This window comes from Diceros bicornis, chromosome 12 (assembly GCF_020826845.1).
Source record: "Diceros bicornis minor isolate mBicDic1 chromosome 12, mDicBic1.mat.cur, whole genome shotgun sequence".
NCBI lineage: Eukaryota > Metazoa > Chordata > Mammalia > Perissodactyla > Rhinocerotidae > Diceros > Diceros bicornis.
The window spans coordinates 36,919,043-36,942,851 of record NC_080751.1 but is presented as its reverse complement, the minus strand read 5'-3'; the positions used below and the strand labels follow the sequence as shown (position 1 = coordinate 36,942,851).

Genomic DNA, 23,809 nt, shown 5'->3' with positions numbered 1-23,809 from the left:
TCCTTTCCAGGGCCCATCAGTTCTGCACGATGCGCTCCTGCTCCAGCTCCAGGTTTACCTCATACCAGTCTTCCCCTTGCTGATGACCCTCCAGCCACACTGGCTTCTTCTCAATTCCTGGAGCTTATCAATTTCTTTTCTTTCCCAACTCAGGACCTTTGCATATGCTGCTCCCTCTTTCTGTAACACTCTTCCCCTCACTACTGCCATGGTGGACTCCTTGTCATCCTTTAGGTGTAGCCTAAATATCATATCCTTGGGGAGGCTAACCCCGAGCACCTCACCTAAAGTCAGTCACCCCCCTGTACTCTCGCAGATCTCAGTAACCAGTTATTTCCTTCAGAGTATATATCACTACCTGCAATAAATTCATTTATTACTTGCCTTTTTGTCTGTCTCTTCTGCTAGAACAGAAACTTTGTGAGGGCAGAGACTCCACTCTACCATTGCAGACCCAGCACCTAACACAGTGCCGAATATATTGGTGATGCTTAATAAATGTTTGTTGAATGAATAAATGAATGAAATTGATTTGTGTTCTTGGTAAACTGATTTGTGTTCTTGGTTTCCTCTTTCTTACAACATTGAGATATTGGGAATACAGAATCCTGACTAATTGGAGTCTTCAAAGATCACATCCATTTTGGCATCTCTGAAGCAGCTGAGACACTGCCAACCAAGGCCCCCCCTCCTGAAGTCCTATTTTCCCTGACCTCCCAAGGATGTATCTGCTGGTTTTCCTCTCACCTCTGTTTGTTTTTGCTCTGGCTTCTCTTCCTCATCTCTCATTTTCCCCAAATTACATATTCAGTCCTCTTATTTTCCTCCCTTGTCCAGGTGACGTCAGTCACAAAGGACTTCAGCCAACCTCTCTATTCAGATAACCCCAGCCTCTGTGTCTCTAGCCGTGGCCTGCCCCTTCCAACCCTCTGTCTGCCCTGCTGACAGATGATCCCTCCTTAAGCACCCCCCCACACTTCCCATCCCAGAACTTTCAATGGCTTCTCATTTTCTACAGTAGAGAGTCCCAATTCTTTACTCTGGTATCTAAGACCCTTCCTGCTTTGTCCCTAACCCACATCTAGAATTTTCTAAAAGGCACTATTTGCTGGTCTATGAACACATCCCCTGCTTCCTCCTCCGGGCCATTCTTTTTGTTGTCCTCTGCCCATAATGCATTTTCCTTCTGTCTTTGCCTGTCCAAGTTAGGCCCAGCTCAAAGTCGACTCGCACAAGGCTTTCTCTAATTTCCTTCTCTTCTGCCTTTGCAATCCCAGACGACTTTACCTCTCTCAGGGCCGGTGTCATGTTTGCCTTCTGTTTCAGTTACTACTGAGTATGCAGTTTATGTACCACGTGGAGATGCTTCTTCCTAGGCTGTAAGCTCCTGCGGGGCAGACACCAGGGCTTATTCATCTTCATTTCCCCTCAAAATACAGCACGTTCCTTAAACACAGCTGACGCTTGGTGAACGCTTGTCGAGCGAATGGCAGAATGAGGCATCTGAGAGCTCTGTGCCAGGAGGGGCTATGCCTCTGACTTAAATTTGGTAGAAACAGATTCAGTTGTCTAGTGTGAACGCTTCGTTAAATTTAAGTCAACAAGAAAATGAGGGAAATTCACTCCATGATCGGAAGGACAACTTTTAAAAAGCTACCATTTCTTAAGGACTTAGTATGGGCCAGACCTGTGCTAAAAGCATAAAAATATAATCTTATTTAATTATAATTCATTCATAATTGATTAATATTGTAATGTAATAAATATTTAATAAATGAGCACCTACTCTATGCCAGGCACTGTGTTAAGGACTGAGGATGCGAAACAGATCTTTTCAATTTTGGGGGGGTATCCTCAAAACAAGCCTATTGGCAGCTACATTTGATGGATGAGAACACTGTGGCTTAGATAGGGTAAGTAATTTGCTCAAGGTTAAGCTGACAAATAGTGGGATTGGAGTTTGAGTACCAGTCAGTGACTCTTAGATCTGTTCTCTTAGTCACCAAGCTATATAGCATGGTATCAATATAATAGGTTCTTTGGTTAATATCTATAGTTAAAATAAATAGTATATTATATAGACTTATGTTGCTCAACTTCAGACTGGCAGCATCAGCATCTCCTGGGAGCTTGTTAAAATTGCAAATCCTCAGGCCCTACTCTAGACCCATTGAATCAAGTTCGCTGGGGGTGGGGCCCGGCAATGTGTGTTTTAACAATCTCCACGTTATTCTTATGTGCATTAAAGTCTGAGAAGCACAGGTGTAGACCATGGTTTATACGATTTAAAGGCTTTTCATTTGTTTTCCTCACTTTTGGCTTTAGTTGAGCTTTTCTTAGTTTTTATTGTACACAACTGTAGGGTGATCATCACCTCACCCTGTACCTGTTATGGTTCAAATGGCCCCAGCCCCGCCAGCTCTGTGAATGAGCCGCTCTTTTGGAAAAGGAGCCATAGACAGAAAGAGAGGTTGAGAAGTATGAAGGAAACAGTTAGGGGCTGAGTTAAAGGCTGTTAACACTGGGGACTGGGGTAGGGTGTGGGGAAAATGCAGGGCTGCGAGGTTCCCTCACCCTGCGGAAAATGAGCCCCCCTCATACCCCCAGCAGCAGGGAGATGGGACTCTGAGTGGCCTGTTGTGGCTGATTAGGTTGGTAAAGGCCGTTACCCGATTTCTCTGCAGTGGGGCCGGGGGAAGAATTTCTTTGCTGAAATCGTGCTGCCTCAACACACCATCAACCTGAGTGAGGGGGCTAGAGAGGGAGGCTGTGAGATGGAGGAGCCTAAAGTAGGGTGTTGAATATTTCAGCAAACTGTCAACTTTAATGTATCCAGATGCATCTATCTTTGAAATCAGGGTGCTCTGGGGTTTCCAGCCAGCCAGTTGCCTAGTAACATGCGTGAAACACTGAGGACTAGCCACATGAAAGTTTATTTTTGTCCTCAGTTAGTTGCTGAAGATTGAATGTGATCTGGAGGCCAGAGTAATATTTCAGTTTTATTCATGAGCTGGGGAAATAAGCACATACTTACAGGGAAATCAGCGTTGTCCCGTTGAACGCATGACTATGTATTTCTTCAAATCCATTTCCATACAGTTTCCTGAAGAAGGAAGAGAGAGGGTTTAGAAACAGAGGAAACACAGTTTGGAATCACACATTCTTCCTCCTGTGACATTTATTACCAAGATAATTACTGGCATTCACAATATCTAGCTCTGTTTCTCCAACATGTTAGATTCTATTGCCTCCACCTCCACCATCACCACCACCACCCATTGATTAAGTGTTTATTAAGTGCCAGATACTTGACCGGCCACTCTACGTATATGTTACGATTCAATCTTCATCGTCATTTCCATTATATTGATAAGAAACCTAAGCCTCGGTGTTGTTGTGTAGCTTGCTTAAGGTCAAAGAAAGCAGTGGCAGCACTGGGATTTGAGGCTAGAGCTGTCTGACTAACACTCAGGTCTTGCCTCTGGTTCTCCGTGTGGGCATATGGGCTTTCTGGGCTGCTGAAAGCTGAGGGCAGAGGAAGCCTCCAGGACTGAGTTAGCTTTTCTTTCTCTTGGATGAGTATGTGGTTTTGCTGATGCCATCTTTAGCTCCACAACCAAGAAGGTTTGAATATCTGTAAACAGTTCTTAAGTCCCATTAGTGGATAGTGAAATCAATTTAGTTGGATGGAATCAGAATTTTAAAAAATGAAATAGAACAGAACAAAATGGAAAATTAATTAGAATACGTTGCATGTAATTAGGGTAGTACTGTTCATGAAATTTTGTTACACCATTTTTGTATGTTATATACATATAAGTATACATACACATAAATGTATATATGTATACATACACGTCTGCCCAGAGTAAGACACAAGAGGCTCCTTAGAACACAGAAGTTGGGAAATGTTAGAGCCAGAGAGGAACTTGGAGAGGATCAAGTGGCACCTCTTCCTTTTACAAAGAAGGAAATAGGCTCAGAGAGGAAAGTAACTTGCCTAAAGCCCACAGGCAAAAATAGGACCAGAACACACTTTGTCTGTGGCTACTTCTAGCACATCAGTTTTGCTGGTTGTTTTTGCTTTTCTTCCCCGAGATATCCACACGGCCCCCTCTCTCTCCTCCTGCAGGGCTATGTTCCGTGTCATGTTCTCAGTGTGACCTTTCCTGGCTGCCCTATTTAAACTGCCATCCTCCCCTCTCCAGCATCCCAGCATTCCCTATCCACTTTCTCTGATTTCTGTTTCCTCTGTTGCTTTATCACCACCTGACCCACAATTATGTTATACTTGTTCATTGTCTACCACCTCCAGCAGCATGTAAGCTTCAGGAGAGCAAGAATTTCGAACTATTCTGATCTTTGCAGAATTCTCTGCATCTAGAACAGTGCCTGGCACCTAGGAGGATTATAATAAATATATGTTAAACGAATTGGATGAACAAATGGGTCTATGTAAGGTGAATTTCTTATTATAAATCATAGCTACAGTCTTAAATAGAAATATTTGTATAAATTCTTTATGAACGATGATGTAAGACTCAAGTGAGAAAAGGCTGTGGTAAGATATAAAATTAAACTCCTGTATCTGGCAAGACCATAGCTTCCCTTTTCGGGGTTGCTGGCAGCTACATGGCCATGTCAGGGACAGGCTGGGGAGTGTGATTTGAGAACCAGTTTAGACACTGTCTTCACCTGCTCCTGCTCCAGGTAGCTGTTGTCTGAAAGATTTCTCTAGCCTTTGTTAAATAAAACCAGCATGGGGGGCTGGCCTGGTGGTGTAGTGGTTAAGTTCACATGCTCCACGTTGGTGGCTTGGGGTTCACAGGTTTGGATCCTGGGCATGGACCTATGCACCACTTATCAAGCCATGCTGTGGCAGGCGTCCCACATGTAAAGTAGAGGAAGATGGACATGCATGTTAGTCCAGGGCCAATTTCCTCAGCAAAAAGAGGAGGATTGGCAACAGATGTTAGCTCAGGGCTAATCTTCCTCCCCAAAAAAACCAAAACAAAAAAAACCAAAACCAGCATGGAATGTCATGTCGTGGTATATGTGTATGTGTATGTGTATGTGTGTAATATGTAGGTATGGTGTGTGTGTGTGGGGGGGGTGGGTTTCCATCAACCCACAGCATACCTGAGACAAACCAGCATATAAATAAATATAGCTGGGACTCTTGTTGAAGCCTGATATTTGAACACTGAAATTCAGAAAATGCAGATGTTACAAAATAATTCGTGAAGTCTCCTCATTAGATTGAGTTCAAAGAGAGCAGGGGAGCGGATTTCATTCACTTCATACAACCCCCAGGCCTCTCATAATGCCTGCTGCCCAGCAGGAGCTCAGTCATCAGGCCCGGGAGCTGTAGTCTTGCCCTTCCACAGGAGGAAGAGCCTTCCCTAGCTTCCCTGCTCTTGTGTGCTTTCCTCTGGAATTCTTCTGAGTTTAAAGCTTCACACACTAGCTCTTAACTAACTTCTATAATGGATTACTAGGTGCCATTTTTCAATAATTTTTCTTCTCCATTTATATGTAGAATCTGAGGGGACAGGTAATGGGTTTATACCTGTTGTCTTGTGTAATTACATACAACCTTCTTGCCTCCTTAGCAGCTCGATCTCACTGGAATTTTTTTTTTTGAGTGTGAGGAGATCAGCCCTGTCCTAACATCTGCCAATGTTCCTCTTTTTTTGCTGAGGAAGATTGGCCCTGGGCTAACACCCGTGCCCATCTTCCTCTACTTTATATGGAACGCCGCCACACCATGGCTTGCCAAGCAGTGCATTGGTGCGCGCCTGGGATCCGAACAGGCGAACCCCAGGCCGCCGCAGCAGAGCGCGCACACTTAACCGCTTGCGCCACCGGGCCGGCCCCTGGAATTCTTTTTTTTTTTAATTTTACCCTTAGAATATTATTCTTTGGCAGTATCTCGTCATCTTAGGGGGGGAGTGATTTCTTTTATAGTAATCTCTTTCAGATGAAGGAATCATATCTGTCTTTTCTCTGAACTTTGAAATTGGATTTCTTAGAGTCTAGGCCAGTGTTTGTCAAAGCATTCTCCTCCAGCCACTGAATCAGAATCACCTAGAGCTCCTTCCAAAAATGCAGACTCAGACCTATGGAATCAGAATCGGGTAGTGGTACCCAGGAATACGCACTTTTGTAACAAGCTCTCCCAGTGAGCGCTGGGCTAGCCACTTTGGGACCCCTTGCTCTAGGGTATATCATAGGATGATGAAGCTCTAGTTGTTTCTGTTGCTATAGTGCAAATCAGATGTCTGTTGGTCAGAATTGAGTCCAGAGTCTAGTCCCCTTATTGCTTTCTCTGCCTTCTATGTGTGGTGGGTCAAGAAAAAGTAGCCCCTACTCTGTTCTTAGCAAAGCAAATCTGCTGGCAGTTGTCTGGATGCCCATTCCCCATTACTGATATATGCTGCCCTGATCCTAGTTTTGGTACATATTAGGATTTTTATACTTTTTTGTGGGGCTTACAATGCCATTGCTCTAAGTGCACCCTTGTGGTTAAATCTGCAAGACCCAATCCCAACTACCTGGGCTCGAATCCCAGCTCTGCTACTTATAAGCTGAGTTACTTTGGTCAAGTTGCTTAACCTCTCTGTGTCCCAATTTCCTAATCTGAAAATAGGGATGATAATAATAGTATTGACCTCAAAAGACTGTTGTGAGGATTAAAACAGTAAACATACTTAAGCACTTAGGTAGGTTCTGGAACACAGTAAATGCTTAATGTTCTGTTCCTATTATTATTCTTATTATATTTGGCAGTGGCCTCCAGCTCTCTGACCAGAACAGAGGGCAAGGGTCTTCCTTTCTATGCTCTGGACAGAATTTCCATGAAATGCAGCCCCCTGTTTAACTGAATTGTCATTCTCCTCCACTGCGGTAGGGCCTTTCTGTTTCCAGGTGGAGCAGGTCCATTCAGCGGCCTGGGCTGCCCCCAAAGTACCTGCTCTTCGAGGACCCCAACCACCTTCCATCTGTCTTGGCATCATTCACATTTTGCATTTGGACATTTTTCATGTCTTTTTTTTTGAATAGTGTGGGTTCTGCTTGTCCCAACTTTCTGAAGAATGTGGCTTGTTGTTTCCTTTTCAGATGCTGCTCTTCGTCTCTGCTCTTACCAGTCACACACAATAGAATGTACTGCCTTGTTTTGATTAAAAGAGTGGCTTCCTTACTTTGGAGAAATTACAAATGCGAGTGGGAGACCTCACGCTGTTAGGCCTGCATAATACTTTAAATGCTCTTTAAAACATCTGGAGAGTCACTTCGGATAACTTTTTCCAAAACATCGTGGTGTCAGAATTAAATGAGGAGGGCTTCCTTTGCCTTGAGGATGCTGTCACAAGCACAGAAATGAATTGTTCCCCCTCTCTCCTCTATTACAATAGCTGTACTTTACTTTAAAGCATTGTCTAGGTTCTCTATTCAAATGTCAGTAATTGTGACTCAAACAGAGAGAATGGCACTTTTTTATTCAAAATAAGATTCAAACTTTAGAACCTAATCGCAGATGATACTCTAATTCTGAATGCTGCCTTATAACAAACTCCAAATATTCCTGGGGCTCTAAAAGCATTTCTGGGGTTATATTAACAGTATTAGACATTCTCTAAGAGTTCCCTCTTGGATCATGCGGCCACCTAGTTTTTGGATGATTTCAAAGAAGAAAGCTTAATTTATGTTTACAGATCCTGGGGGGTCTCAAAAAGTGGCCCCATTGCTGAAGGGCAAAGCACACTATTTTAGAAAATATGCCCTGTAGTGGTATATTTATTAGCAAATTTTTATTGAACAACTATACAAACACCATCCTAAAGTAGAAGGATCCTAAATTCAACACTTTCTTCTCCATGTGGTACTTTGCTGCAGTCCTTTTATATCTGAGTACTTCCTCATGTATGAAGACACTTCTCTAGTGGGTGCCCTGGCAGTGGTTGTGTAGATAACTGTCACCAGTCACTACTATGTGCTGCCATGAGCTTTGTTTTGAATGTTCATCAGAATTCCCCCATTTCTGTGGGGCTCACAGTCTATGGCAAGGATCCCTCTCTCTGATATGGGCATGTCACCTGCCTTTTAGCAGCACTGAGTATTTTAGGTTTCCCTCCACCATGTCAACTTATATGACTTACCATATGTAATAATAAAAAGGTGACAGGCATCCAAAAGAATGGTGACAGCAATGGGTTATAATATATTGACTAAATTTCTGAAAAATCCACGTTCCGTAGTGATACTTAAAAACAGAGAGAAAAGAACAGAAAGAGAAGAAAAGGGGAGAAAAAAGGAAACCTCTTTTGTATAGAAGAGTGCTGGCTAATAAATGTAGAGGAATGATAAAATTTAAAACTACCATTTTGTAATTTCCTATGTAATAATTGAATAATAACAGATGCTGAAACCATTGGATGAAAGGTTGTTAGCCAACAGGATAGTCACATGAACTCAAAGTATCCTACCATGGTTTACTTATTTATGACCAGGGGGAAAATGAGCCCTTACGATGAAGAGGTCTGGAAGTCAGCACCTTAATCAAATGGCCAAGGAGTGAGACACCATGACATGATGTGCCTCCTGGTTTGATGCAGTAGGAGGAACTTAATATCCCTTTTGCAGTGTTCTTGCAGAAATGTTGACCTGAATCTAATCATGACAATACAGTCAAATGAATCTAGACAACTGGCCTGGGCTCCTCAAAGAAATTAGTGTCATAATTTGAACAGAGGAAGAACAGAGAACAGAGGAAGGCAGGGGGACAGTTCTTGGGGGATGGGGTGGGAGGTGAGGTTGGGAGGACTAAAGGACATAACAGCAAAAATGCAATGCATAAACTTTGATTGGATTCTGAGTTAAAAAAATGATAAAAGACATTTTCATTTGAATGCGGACTGTAGGTTGGATGATATCATTGAATTCATGTTGATTTTCTTGGGTGTAATGGTGTTGTAGTTATGTAGAATGTCCCGTTTTAGGGAGATACATGCTGAAATATTTAGGTAGGAAGTGTCATGATGTCTATAAACTTCTTTTGGATGGTTTGGCAAAAGGGAAATGTGTTGTATATACTTAACATATATAGAAATGGAGTGGGTGGGGCAAGTATTAATAGTTGGTGAATCTAGGTAAGCTGTATAGGGGCGTTCATAGTACTGTTCTTTCCATTTGTCAGTGGAAAGACAAATGGAAAATGACTCCATTTGTCAGTTAAAAATTTCAAAATAAAAGATATTTAAAAAGATGATGAGACACGATGTTTTGAGGATGGTCTAAAACACCTGGTTTCCTGAATGTTAACTTTCAATTGTGGTAGTACAGTGTAGTTGACACAATGTGATTGAATTTTCACAAGGAGGTATTATTAATCCCATTGGATAGACAAAGACAGAAGCATATTGAGATGGCGTGACTTGATTAAAGCTGGTTAGATGCAGAGCCAGGACTAGAACCTAGGCTTTCTATTTCAGTGCCCAGCAGTCTCTCTATTGTGGCTTGTCACAGGTGCAGCCTGGAATCTTGTCATCCTTTGCCAAGCATCCCTTCTCCGAAGGGTCTTAGAGAATTAATTGCTATGACCTTTCCTTCTCTTTGTGGAGTTTAGACATGAATCAAGGTTGTCTCCTTTTTGATAATGGTATGACCAGTCATCTAGAATATTTTAAAGGTGGTGCAGCCAAATCCTGCTTACTCAGGGGGAACATTTCAAGGTGGCCTCTTGAGGAGATTTAGTGAAAAGCCAAAGCTATAAAGAGACGTAAGAGCATAATGCATAGTGTTAGCATTAGCCCCCAGAAGTTCTCTAGCATCAAGTGAAGTGTTTTATTTTCATTAAATGAGCTCACAGTTGGTAAAGATCTGGATGGGGGGAGGGCAGGAAAGGTTCCACAAAAAGCAAAATCTCAAATACTGCTAATAATGAAAAGAGAAGGCTTGCTTTCATTATTTTCTAATTAGAGAGTTGAACTTTACAGCTGAGAAAATAAGGCTTTCCTCTTTAAGTGTAATACCCTTTTCCAGTGGGGTGCTCCACAGATCCTGCTTACAGAAGGGCCCATTCAGCTGAGAACAAGTGCCAAGCAAATGACTAATCACTCCCTTTCCAGATGAAGGGCCGAGAGTAAGGAGAAGGATAGAAGCACAATGCCCCCACAGGATCTCTGGGAGAGATGGATCCACAATCCTCATTAACTTCGGAGGTGGGGCAATTATGCCCTGCTGTTAGGCATTACTCTTCTTAAAAATCATAACTACGTAAGTTAATGGCCCCATAATAAAAATACTATGCGGCTCTTGTGTGCACAGGCTGAAATGTGATGTGTGAGAAGGAATCTTTGGTTGCTCTTAAATTTGGTGGGGTGGCCCAGTCTTGTGAGCTCATAGACCCCTATGGATTATCCCAACATTCATTTTCTTATTGATCTTCATGTCTTCTGCCCTTTCATTCCTATTCCATTCCACTCCCATCACTGTACATTTACCTGAGAGGAGTTCCTAATTATTTTTAGGTTTAGGTCAAAATCAAATAGAGTCTTGGATCAAAGTCTCTGTGATCTTTGAATAAAGCCTACTCTATTGGGTGGTTTCTTATTACTTTTTTCAGAGTTACTTTGAAGCCTTTGGCCCCTTATGCCAGCATTCAAGACCCTCTGCAATCCAATATCCTCTCTATCCCTGCCATTTATCTAAACATATTTCCCATTCCTTAAGCAGGATGTTTCCTCCTACTGAGTGTGCCTCATCCTGTTTTCCTCCTTCCCACAGCCATGCTTTTCCTCATGTTCACTTGGATTACACTCCCCTTTTCTCAATATGTGGTACCACATAATGGTTAAGACCATGACTCTGGAACCAAACTGTCTGGGTCTAAATCTTGACCTTGGGCAAATTACTTTACCTCTCAGTGCCTTGGTTTCCTCATCTAAAAATGGGGCTGAGAGTCCCTACCTCATAGGGTTGCTGTGAGACTTAAATGTGTTTTTTTTAAGAAAAGTACTTAAAAACAGTGCAGGCATTTAATAAGCGCTATATAAATATTACCTGCTATTCTCATGTTTACTCATACAAATGTTACTAGTTCTATGAGGTCTAACTCAAGTCTCAGCTCCACTATGCAGCCTCCTCTGATTTCTCCAGCCCAAGGGGACTTCTCTAAGACTTTCATTTCTGTGTACCACAAACTCTCACGGTGAATATCTACTGGCTTATATTATTCTTTTATTATTTTGTGTTTTCCCCCATTGAGATTATGAGCTTGGACATGGATCTTATATGTCTTCTGTGTTCCCAAAAGAGACATGGGAACACCTCAAATCCTAGGGCATGTAGTACCTCTCCACTCAGTGTTTGCTCTGTAAATACCCTGTTTCTGACAGGGGACATGCTGAATGAGTAGTTCTAGATCCATATGCAATTGTGAGTTGGAAACACTTTATAAACAGCTGGAAGACTGTAGTGTGTGAGGGAAGTGAAGGAGGAGAAAGACCGTGGAGAAGTTTTTCTAGGATCTATAGGCTCCTTCCCGGTGTTCAAGAGTTGCAAATAAAGATTTTGAGTTTTTTGTTTTTTTTTTTTTTTTTTTTTGTGAGGAGATCAGTCCTGAGCTAACATCCGCCAATCCTCCTCTTTTTTTCGCTGAGGAAGACGGCCCTGGGCTAACGTCGGTGCCTATCTTCCTCCACTTTATATGGGACGCCGCCACAGCATGGCTTACCAAGCAGTGCGTCGGTGCGCGCCCGGGATCCGAACCAGCGAACCCCGGGCCGCCGCAGCGGAGCGCGCGCACTTAACCGCTTGCGCCACCGGGCCAGCCCCGATTTTGAGTTATTTTGAAATTATTTTTGGTTGTTGCTCTGTATTCTTTTGATTGCAATACTCTGAGCTGGGGCTACATTGGCCATAGCTTTGTAACATGACAATTATATTTGTTGAATTACACCTACACAAAGTAAAAGTACTATACAAATGCAGCATACCATTGATACCAATTTTTAGAATCCATTGATATAAAAGAGAGTCCTCTGAGATGGTCTCTTCTCTTGCTTCGCAACTACCTCCTTGTTTCAGGGTTATCCAATTCATGCTCTCTCTTTCTTTCTTTAAGGGCATTTAAGCTCATTTATTGCCTCATCACGATCCTGCCATAGGCTGTAACCAAAGCAGAAAGAGTGAGAGGGATAAGGATGTGGGGAGCAGAATTGAATATGGCTCACTGGGTTTTGGATGTAAATGAGACACGGTGCTCAGAATGCTACTTCTGAATGGTGGGGCAAAGGAAGGTGCGCCATGTAAAGAGGGCGGGGATCCCAGAGGGAAGGAAGTTGGCAGGTGTACAGTGAAGAGAACGAGTTTTCTTAGTACAATGCCCCTCGAATTTTAATGTGCACGTAAATCACTTGGGATCTTGTGAAAAATGCAAATTATGTGTCAGCAGGTCTGGGATGGGCCTAAGAATTTGCATTTCTAATCATCTCTCAGAAGATGCTGTAGATGCTTGTCCACGGACCATGCTTTGAATAGCGAGGACTTAGGAAAGAGCATGAAAAGGATAGAGCCTGTGAGCCTGGTAACCTGATGAGTGATTGTGAAATAAAAAGACATTATTTTCAAGTATTAAGGGGTGTAGGGAATGGGCATAGATGGTGTTACTTCAGAAACAAAGGGAGCAGGTCCCAGGGGGAAGGTGAAAAATCAGAGAGAGAGAGAGAGAGCGAGGTCCATTGATCAACCTACTCTACCTACTTGGAGACTATCCTTCCAAACTCTTCTCGTTGAAACTTGAAATTTCTGTGCTCTCTTTTAACCAGTGCAGCCACTCCGCTCCAGGCTGTCTCTTCCCAGCTTCAAAGCGTTCCATTGATGCAGTGAACAATTTCATCAGTTGGAAATTCGGTCACTGTAAATCCTCAGGGCCCATTTGATTAATTTTAAACTGAATGGCTTGGTTGGTTGTCATGAGAACATATGACCCAGCTGCCATCCCACACAACTTCTCTCATCCTTGACATTTTAGGTCAAAAAAATGTCACCAGCAAGTGAGGAATGTGGTAAAAGATGAGAAAGAGCTCACCTCAAGTTAGAAGTAAGAATAGCAGGAGGTTGTTATGGCAGAACAGGAATCTGGGAGTTTACTCACAGTGTTATGGATTCGTTATTCATCCCTTGAAAAGCATTTCCTGGTATGGTGGTTATGTGTAAGTTATCACAAATTTCCCTTGAGGAATGAAATGAGAAATATTTACTTTCCAAATTTTAGCTGCAAATAGGAAACTGTTATGCATAGCAATCAGCCTGGTACTCACAGAATGAAATTAAATTCAGAGGAGAAGATCTTCGTAACATCTGGAAGCTTTCGGATGCCTGTGTTACAGATGCTCCTGTGATTTGGGGCAGAGTGGGGTTGTGGGCAGAGAGTGAGTAAAAGTGATTGTTATTAAGGCATAAAGATAAAAGCAGTAGAAAGGCACTTTGCAAATACCATTTTCACATTAAATTAAAAAATATTGAGTTTGGCTTTATCAGTAACATTTTTTGCTGTTGAAGATTGTCAGAATTTAAAAGCCCCTAACACCATGGAAGAAGTTGCTCTAATGACTCCTATTTAGAAATCTAGGGGCTAGGACCAAACTTTCAGGTCTCTTTCATTTATGTTTATATTTCTAGCCTGTCTTTTCCTACTGTATCAATTGCATTTTCCTATTGTATTGCATTCTATTTCCTTTTGGCAATTAGTTTATTCTATGCTCTTGATAGTTCTAGAAAGCATCCCTCTACTTTGGAATAGGTTTTAACTCAAACACTTCAGGAAGATTAATCTCCATGTGAGAAATCCATAACCCTCATCATTAAAAATCTTCCTTTAAATAAAGGAAGCTACATTTAAATAAATAGCTACATTGCAATTCAGGAAGTTCTTCCTTGTATCTCACTGAAATCATTAAACATTCTTTTGGTTATTGGAGCTACTCCAGGATCCTCTTCTTTTCCTCCTACCTTTTATTTAAACTTCAAAGCAGATAGAGGCTTCAGTGATAGGTTAAATTGAAGGATATTTTATTACACAAGAACAGGACCAGGCATCTGGATTACCCCCAGATGAGTTTTAAATTCACCAGTCATGGACTCTGGACAACTGACGGGAACTGCCTGGCACTGGTGACACTGAAAGGAAGTCAGGTTTCTCTTTGGGTTCTCTCTGGTTCTCCTCCTTACCTCTTACCCCAATCACACCGAATCCTTGCCCTCCCTGTGGGTGGTGATAGCAGTGTGGGCTTAAACTGCAATGCATACTGGGGTTGGGGGAGTATCACGTTTTTTGTGTGAAAATGCTATTTAATCAAGACAATGATTCTTAGATAAGAAGGGGTTGCAGTGGTCAAATTTGGTTCTGGGATTTTCTTTGTTTTTCCAAAGTGGTTGGAAATGCTGCAGATGCTTATGTGTCCTGTGGACCCCTTGGAGGTTTGGAAAAGCACAACGCTTGGATTAGGAATCGTCCAGTGTTAGAGATGCCAAAGGAGCTATGCTCGTTCCAGCAACAGCTCCTGTAGGAGGCCCCAGGGCAAGACTGCACAGATGATATGGAACACCAGAGAGATGTCTCTCTTCCCCTCTATTTTTTTTTTTTTTTTGAGGTGATAGGGTTTGTGGACTTCACATCCTCTGGAGATCTTATGGAATTTAATTTATCAGGAAGAAGAGAGAGAGGATATCTATGCTGGAAGGATTTAAATTTTTCTGTGTGAATAAGTGATTACTTGGTATGTGAGAAGATCCACAGTGATAAATGTATAGATTGTATCACATTTCAGGAATTTTGGTATTGCTGGCAAGGCAATGAATCTGCCGGGCTACAGTGGTACTCAACTTATAATTCTGACTAGTGGATTTATATTTAATGGGAAGTAGAAAATAATAATTTAGTTTATATTGCACAGTGCCTTCCTCAAGGCAATACTTACAAAATTTTCATTTAATAAATGAATAAACAACTGAGATAAAGAAGATCAGTCATTCTCAACCAGGGATGGGGGTCAAATCAGAATTGCCCTTCCCACTGTCACCCATGCTCTGCCCAGATCACCACCTCACCTTAGAGATTTTTTTTTTTACCGTTTTTAAAGTGTCATTACCTCCCATTCCACCACCAGCTTTGAAAATCACTGCAAAGGGGTGATATACTTCTCGGGTGTTTGGGACAGAGAAAACGTTGGGAACCGCTTACACGTATGTGAAAGCGCCCAGCATGTGGCTGGCAAGAAATGCTGATTAAATTAGAAGGCTGAAGATGGACATGCAAATAATGCTAAGTATATGGTTAAAAATTCTTCCCAGCCTTTTAATTGTTTTGATTTTCATCAGATGCCCATCTTTCCCTTCCCAATTGCTTAAAAAGGAAAATTCCTCACAGGTACTTTAATCGGGGGAGATTTGTAAATGCTCCAGGCTCCATGTACACCAGGTTTTTGGTGTTCTGGATCAGTCTGTAAAGAGAGAGAAAAAAACAGGCAGCAGTTTACTAGATGTGTATTATTTGGAATGCATGAGATCATGGTCACCAGAGGATGCTGGCTGAAAATGGCATCAACAAAATCAAGTGACTTTAATATGCTTTAAATGAGCTCCTAAGACCCTGGGGATGGAAATGGCATGGTAAGAGCCAGTTGGTTATTTCCAGGAAGCTCTGCTCTCAACCTCCTGCTGAGGCCGGTGTAAGCATCACAGCGGGGAGTCTGTTCCACCCCCCTCCCCCACCCCCAGGCAGCATCAATGTCCAGGGCTCCTGGCCAAGTAGGTCTTGTCCCTCCATGGAGCCTGCACGCTGTGGGTGACGGTAGATTCCCATCCCAGGAGAGATGAGCAAATTAGCTGCTCCGCCTTGTAGACAAATTGGTTCTCTCCATATTGGGATAGCAGCCACTCTGACCAATTATCCAGATGGGCACCCAGTCTATGGAACAGCCAGGGCAGAGTCCAGGGGCTTGGATTTTGGGGATTTTATGCCCATTCTGTAGATAATTTGTTGTATGATGATGCCCAGCCTCCTAACTTCCCTGAGCTAGTGTTCCCTTCTGTAAAATCAGAATAATAATACGCACTCTTCCTACCTCACAGGTTGGTAGGTAAGGAGTAATAGAATAGGTAGAGATGATGTACAAGGCAGGGCTTAGCAAAGTATAAAATTACAGCCATAACACCACAGTGGAGCCACTGCCTTTCACTCCAGTTCCCCCAGTGACTTTGACCCTTTGAGAAGTAGCCACAGTTGCCAGGTTGTGTCTACTTTGGATTCAATAAAAGGCCAGGAAAAGCCTTTGGCTTTTTTAACCCTCCAACAACCCCTGAGGAAATGATAATCACTTTTGTTCTATAGAGAAAATATAGTGTATTGGTTAGGTGGACAGACTCTGGAGTGAGCTTGGTTTTACATCCTGGTTTTACTAATTGTATTTAAAGCTGGGTTTCCTCATCGGGTGATTTTTGAGGAGTAAATGTGTGTGTTTGGTTCACAGTAAGGCTTCAACCAATGTTAACAATTATTATTATAGTTGATGAAATCAGGAAGTTGAATGATTTGTCTCTAGTCACACAGCTTAGAAGCAGCAGAACTTGGAGGTGAACCCAGTTTTTCTGACTCCTAGTCTATGATCATTCCACCTTACCATAGTTATCCATGATTGGTGCTATTTCCATCTTTTATGTCCTTTTGATTCTTTAGAGGCAAGTGACGTTTTGTTGTAATTATTTTTACAACAACTGAGTCAAGCAATCATGGGCCATATAAGGCATTATGTGGGGGGGATGGAAGGGAATTTTATCTCTTAAGAGTCTTTTGGGGTCTGACCTTAGACCACTCAGCCATACATTCATTCAACAAACATTTATTGAGCACCTACATGTGACAAGACTGTTCTAGGTGCTGGGGATACTGCTGTGAACAAAGGAAAGAGAGCCTGTGTGGACCCAACTTCCTAGTCTCAGGACCCTCCTTGGGAAAAGTCCATAAACTTTCCCATAAAGCACTTCGTTTTTCTTTCTGTTGATAAATGTTCCTTTGCATCATGAGCAGCTTTATTTATCTTAAGCTACTCTGGTGCTTCTCACTATAAGCTGTGCTGCAGCATCACCTGGGAAGTCTGTTAAAACTGTAGAATTCCAGGTCTGGGCTAGGTCTGTCATCTTTAGTGGTAATGATTCCACCGCCACCCCACCCCCACCCCCCACCCACCAAAATTCTACTTCACAGCAAAGTCCAGGCTATACCTTTTGCACTTAAATACCCATTATTTTGGATTTCCTCATAATCGTTTGGTGAGTTAGTCTCACCTCCCTGGCTATGCTGTCATTTGGAGATTTGTATTTTACCTTCTCTGTATTCCAGGAGCACTTGGCCCTTGGTTGCACATGTGGTGGGTACTCACATACCTAGCAATTAATTATTCTCTTTAGGTAATTGCTAATTCTACCATTCAGAGGGAGGCCTTGTCGTATAGTGGAAAACGCACGAGCTTTGAAGAAAGACAGGCCCAGCCCTGCTATCGTCTAAGGTGCCACATTGGTCAAGTTACTGACCTCTCTGATCCTCCATTCCTTCCCCTGAACAAAAGGGATAATTATCCCAAGTTGCAGGGTAGCTATAAGGATTAAATGATATAACCTAGAGGAAATAAATGCCAAACAACAACTGTCTGGCCAAAGGTTTGGGCCAAATAAGGCAGCAGTAAGAGGCCAGGTTTAGGAGTCACATGACCTGATTTATAGTCCCAGCTCTGGCACTAACTTGCTGTGTGACAAAAAGCAAATCAGCTAACCTCTTTGGGCCACCAGTTCATCACCTGAAAACTGAATTGAGCCAGTCTTCTCCTATCCTTTTTATAAATTCAAGAAAGGATTTGGAAAGGATTATTTTTAAGAATCAATTCTAAAACATCACAATAACACCAACAAACCCAACACACACATGCCCAACACAGGGCTTTTCCATGGTAGGTATTTAAGAACGACTTACTGAATAAATGAATATGCTCAAACAGCCTCCAAAGAACTAATTCATGACCTCTAATTCCTTTCCAAATTTTCCCACCCCCTCAAGTACTCCATACCCTCCCTTCCATAAGGTAAGAGCTACTTGGCAGGACTCCACAATGCCAATTTTAATTTCCAACTTTGTGTTGTGATGTTTCAGAGTTTATACAGATCCCAGGGAGAAGCAGTTGTCACCATGGCAACCTTCAGGCCACTGCAGTGAGAGAAATTAGTGGCTGCCCAGACCTAGTAATTGCTGTAGTCTTTTCCTCTTGGATTCCTAGCAGTGGATGCTTGAATACAAATACTGAGTGGACTCCAGCCAGCGAGGTAATAGTGTACAGCAATAAACTATCTGTTAGCTGACGCTTACATTTCAGACAAATTGAGGAGGTTGTCAAAGGCATTAGCTTCTATCTTTTCCAGGGAATCACTCTGAGAGATTTCACTAGGGGAGAGAAAAGAAAAAAAAAAACAAACAAGAAACATGAAAGAAATGACCATGTCTACACGATAATAAGCTGTGTGTATGACCCAACATCTGGGGGCTCCACTGTGTCCTTTTAAAAAAGAGCAGGGATGCCTTAAATTGTCTTCGCACCATAAAGTGTAACATCTTCCTTTAGGAGCACAGATGGACATCTACAACTCAGGTGCAGTTGAAATGCAAGTTTCAGTAACTCTTGTTTATGTGACAGGTTTGTTTTTCTTGTTTATCTATGACTCAGAGTCACAGATGTTAGAAGTGGACAGGCCCTCTGAGAAAGTCTAGTCAGATTCCCTTGTTTTATAGCTTTGGAAATTGAGGCTCTGAGACAAGAGGCAAATAGTGTTTATAGGAAGGCTCAGGACCAGGATCAGGATGTCTGGGTTCCAAACTTCCATCACTCTAGTGAGCTTTAAATTTGGGTTGAATTCATTGTTTCGTAATGCTTTACCCTTTGCCCAAAATTCTGTTCTGAGGGAATTGCCAAGTGGTCAACTCCTGCACATAGTGTCCTTCTTGGGTTGTAACTTATGACTGTTTTTCTCACTCTGTTAGCAAATTGAGGACAAAGAGTATGTCCTGTTCTATTCTTGAATCCCTTATGGCTTCATATTGCCTGGCATATAGGGTATGAATGAATGAATGGATTAATGAATGAATTAATTTTTTAAAAAAGACACAAAAGTAAAAGAAACCAGCTTTGCCATATACTACTGCTAAGCATGTAGGTAATGTCAAAGTTACCCTAAAACCCCAACATAAGCTACCATTTGCTGCCAGCTGAGAAAAAAGTCTCCAATTCACAAATTGTACATTTGCATATTTCTAAGGTTAGCATTCGCCGAAGGCTTCAGACTTGATGAGAGCTTTAGTCCACAGATAGGCTGAGCCTAAGGCAGTTAATGTCGTTTATAAACAACACAGTAACGGACTGTTTCTGGGCTGATTCATCTTATTCCTACCTAATGGTTTGCTTATTTAACTGGGGTTGCTTTTCTCACTAGGAGGTCTTAATGCATGAAAAGTTATCAAAACTCAGCTTTTAAACTTGAGAGCAGAAGAGTAAGGGTTAGGTTCAAGCAAACTGACATTTCTGTAACCTGCAGTGAATTTCCGAAAATGTGCACTAATTTTTGAGGAATTTAAAAAAATACCTCATTGCTTGCTAATACCCTAAGGAGCACCCAAGGAGCTAGGATTGATAAGTAGAGCATCTTCTTTAGAGATGCAAATCTGCTTAGAAAGCCCAGTGCATTATTAAAATCAGAGATGTTCTCTGGGAACTAAATGGCCTCTAAGGTCCTTTGTCTCAGACTAACATTAAGGAGGGATGCTGGGATACTTGGACTCCTGAGAAAGTTCTCTCTCCACGTATGAGGGCTTGTGCCCTAGAAGCTGAGACCCAGGGACAAAGGATTGACGTTACCTCTGACACAATGTGAGCTCACACTGCATTATCAGGCTGCTTTACACTTTTGATAAATGCCTTTTATCAGTATGGCTAGAAATACTGTGTTTTTGTCATACAATTATTATATTTTAGATACAAAGATTATCTTCTGAGGCACAATAAACTTCCAACACATTTTCTTCTATGTGGGTGTTATCTAAAAATATGACACAAGCGACTAGCTGCTCTGGCAGAAGGAGAATTTTTATGATTGGAGTCTATCTTGTTTTCTACTTGAGAAGTTTATCATCACTTATCAAAATGCATTCAGTTCATTGAAGCAAGGTTAATTATCTGGATTTTAATGACTCTTGGAAATCATACCTTTTCTTCAAAGGTCCCTAGATATTATTTGTATTATAAAAATAAAAATTCTAGTGTTTCCTAAACATAATTTCTCTCCCAGAAAAATTATCCCCTTTCAACTATGTTTTCTCTTAGGAAAAATTTATTATTCCAATTATGAATGTCTTTTGATATGTAGTATCTTACTTACATTTTTACGACTTCATTGAGTCCTCTGAAAGCTTGAGATGGGATTACTTTAATAGGAAGATAGGTGAGTGATCTAGAAAAGAAAAAAGGAAAGCCAAGAGTTTAAGATTTAAGATTAAGTACATTTTAAGTTCATGAATAAAATGTGTGTGTGTGTATGTTTATATGTATGTGAACTACAGAGTTCCCAACAACTGGATTCAGGTTGAGAATTCTAACTTCTATCAATAAAGAGATGTGCTATGACATTCTTGGTATTTATCAAAGAGTGTGTAATTTTGCGGTGAAGATCCTGAACTTTGGGATCTGACACACCCAGGTTCAAATCCTCATTCTCCCACTACCTGGCTATGTGACCTTGAGCATGTTATTTCAGCCCTCTGTTTCAGTTTATTCATCTAAAAAATTGAAATAATAATTCCTAATTCATAGGGTTGCTATGATTAATCAAGATAACGTATGTAAAGGACAGGGCTTGGCACCAAGTAAATAGTTAATATGTAGTTCTAGAGTGGCCCTACAGGCTTGGTTGGGAGGATGGGAAAGAAACTATTTTGGGTAGAATGGAGAAAAGAATGGTGAAAATACAACTGGAAACTAGGCAGGCAGGAGAAGGAAAGATTCACTAAGAACATGCTCCTGTTTTTTTTTTTTTTTTTTGTGAGGAAGATCAGCGCTGAGCTAACAACCTTGCTAATCCTCCTCTTTTTGCTGAGGAAGACTGGCTCTGAGCTAACATCTATTGCCAATCCTCCTCCTCTTTTTCTTTTTCTTTTTTTTTTTCCCCAAAGCCCCAGTAGATAGTTGTATGTCATAGTTGCACGTCCTTCTAGTTGCTGTATGTGGGACGCGGCCTCAGCATGCCGGAGAAGCGGTGCATCGGTGCGCACCTGGGATCCGAACCCGGGCCGCCAGTAGCGGAGCACGTGCACGTAACCACTAAGCTATGGGGCCAGCCTGAACATGCTCCTATTTTGATCTATATCATCTTCCCCAGGTACCCTATTTCAATATTATCCCAACCAGACCACTTGCTCCTATGGTTAAATCACATGGACATCTCATGCCATTTTGGGGGAACATCTATAGTACATTTCCTACAGACACTAGCTTGTATCCAGAGGAACAATCTAAATATTCTCAAATTGAGATAAATGTTATGCATTACATAAGAGTTGAGAAAAGAGCAATTACTCAGCAATAGCAAAACCAGAACAGGATGATGTACGAGTGCTAAAGGAACCTGGGGTTAAGATAACTCAGGAGAAATCATCTGTAAGGCAGGGAGGAACGTTCAACCAACATTTATGAAGCAACTACAGTGGTTCAAGGTTTTGGGCCAAGGACTGGCAGAGAGGAGAGAAGAGGATCAGGACATTTCAGCTGGGACGTGAATGTCAGGAATATGAGAACAGGGGTGGGAGATGCTGCCTTGCTTTCATGTGTCTATGAAGCAGAGACTGCCTTCGCTGCTAGGAAAGAATACTTCCTCCATGATGAGCAGATTTGCATCAGTTAGATGTTTTACAGTCCAAAAATGGACTTGCTGCTGGTGTTAAGGTGCTGTGTGAGTTATGCACACTCACCTCTAACTTTATTTTATCCACTTAACAATGGTGTGAGGTGGGCATTTCTCTTTGATAGCAGAAGAAACGGAATCACAAAGACATTTAGTAACCTGCACAAGGTAACAGGACCATGCAGACTGAGTTCAAATGTTCATTCCACTATGTGATATTGGGCCGAAGCATGTGATTCCTAACCCACTCTCTCTCTTTTTTATTTTTTTCCAACTTTACTGAGGAATAATTGACAAATATAATTGTATACATTTAAAGTGTACAACCTTATGATTTGATATATATGTACTTTGTGGGATGATTACCAAGAGTAAGACAATTAACACATCCATCACCTCACATAGTTAATTCTTTTTTTTGTGTGAGTGGTGAGAATGCTTAAGATCTACTCTCAGCAACTTTCAAGTATACAACACCATATTATTAACTATAGTCACCATGCTGTACATTAGATCTTCAGAACTTATTCTTCTCATAACTGAAAGTTTGTACCCTTTGACCTACATCTCTCCATTTTCCTGTCTCCCTAGCTCCTGGCAACCACTGTTTTATTCTTTGTTTCTATGAAATTGTTTTTTTGTTAGATTCCACATATAAATGATACCACACAGTATTTGTCTTTCTCGGTCTGGCTAATTTCACTTAGCATAATACCCTCCAAGTTCATCCATGCTGTCGCAAATGGCAGGATTTCCTTCTTTCTTATGGCTGAAAAATATTCCATTGTATATACATATACCACATTTTCTTTATCCATTCATCCGTTGAAGAACATTTAGGTTATTTTCATATCTTGGCTACTGTGAATAATGCTGCAATGATTATGGGAGTGCAGATATCTCTGAGATAGTGAATTCATTTCCTTTAGATCTATACCCAGGTACCCTACTCTCTCAGTGAGCAAGATGGAGGGACAGGCATTGTAACCTTGCTTCTCTTGAGAGGAGTCATGTCTCATTCTCTCTATTCCTCGTGCAAAGCAGCTTACCACAGTTCCTCTCTAGGGGCTAATGCAGAGAAATTTCATTTCAGAAAATTGCTTTCACTCAACAGTCTCTTAGAGATGGTATAACCTGGAGGAAGTAATCCAAACTTGGTCCTCTGATTCTATGCCTGAAGACAGTCCTACCACTCATATTGTTCAACCCCCAAACTTATTTAACAGGGCATCTGAGAAGAACAGGGACAGCGGGAGGGAGAAATCTTACGATGGCATGTTTGCTTCCTATATTTCTTCTGGAATCATGTCCGCTTGGCTTACTGATTAAAAACACAGTTTTATTGCTCTCTGCACTGCCAAGTCAATAAATTTCCAGAAGAGAAAGCTGTATTCTACTGTACCCCATGCAACATCAATAAAACTGACAGCCAAATTCTGATTCCAGAATCTTTATTGCTGGGATAATGCAGTACAGAACATATTTTGGAGGGTGTTTACATAAAAGCTTCAACTGAACCCTTCAGAGCTGTTTATTCATGCAAATGGAGCCCAGAAGCTGGAGTCTCTCAGCAGGCAGCCTCCTCTTCCAAAAGGGAGTACAGTGTGGCTCCCAGGAGAGCAGTTTGGCTCAGATTTGACCAGGGAGTTTGCCTGAGCTTTTGATTGATGTAGGGATGAGGGATGAGGAGCAAAGGTTGGATGGTAGTGAGGGAAGCTGTAGATCATGCCCTGGCCATCCCCAATGACTACAGAACAACCGTGGTACAAGATGAAATTTTGCAGAGTTGATGTTCATGCCGCTGAGCAAGAAA

General features: G+C 41.7%; 1 protein-coding gene across 1 annotated transcript in view; it reads right to left on the bottom strand.

The window, feature by feature from the left end:
- The window catches only part of LHCGR (luteinizing hormone/choriogonadotropin receptor), a 55,299-nt gene that overhangs the window by 15,664 nt on the left and 15,826 nt on the right, over positions 1-23,809 (bottom strand). The window contains exons 2-7 of the mRNA XM_058551274.1: positions 20,479-20,550; positions 18,419-18,493; positions 15,429-15,503; positions 13,323-13,397; positions 13,157-13,234; positions 3,035-3,103 (exon numbers count right to left, since the gene is read on the bottom strand). Coding sequence (XP_058407257.1) covers positions 3,035-3,103; positions 13,157-13,234; positions 13,323-13,397; positions 15,429-15,503; positions 18,419-18,493; positions 20,479-20,550 — 444 coding nt within the window. The remainder of the gene's footprint in view (positions 1-3,034; positions 3,104-13,156; positions 13,235-13,322; positions 13,398-15,428; positions 15,504-18,418; positions 18,494-20,478; positions 20,551-23,809) is intronic.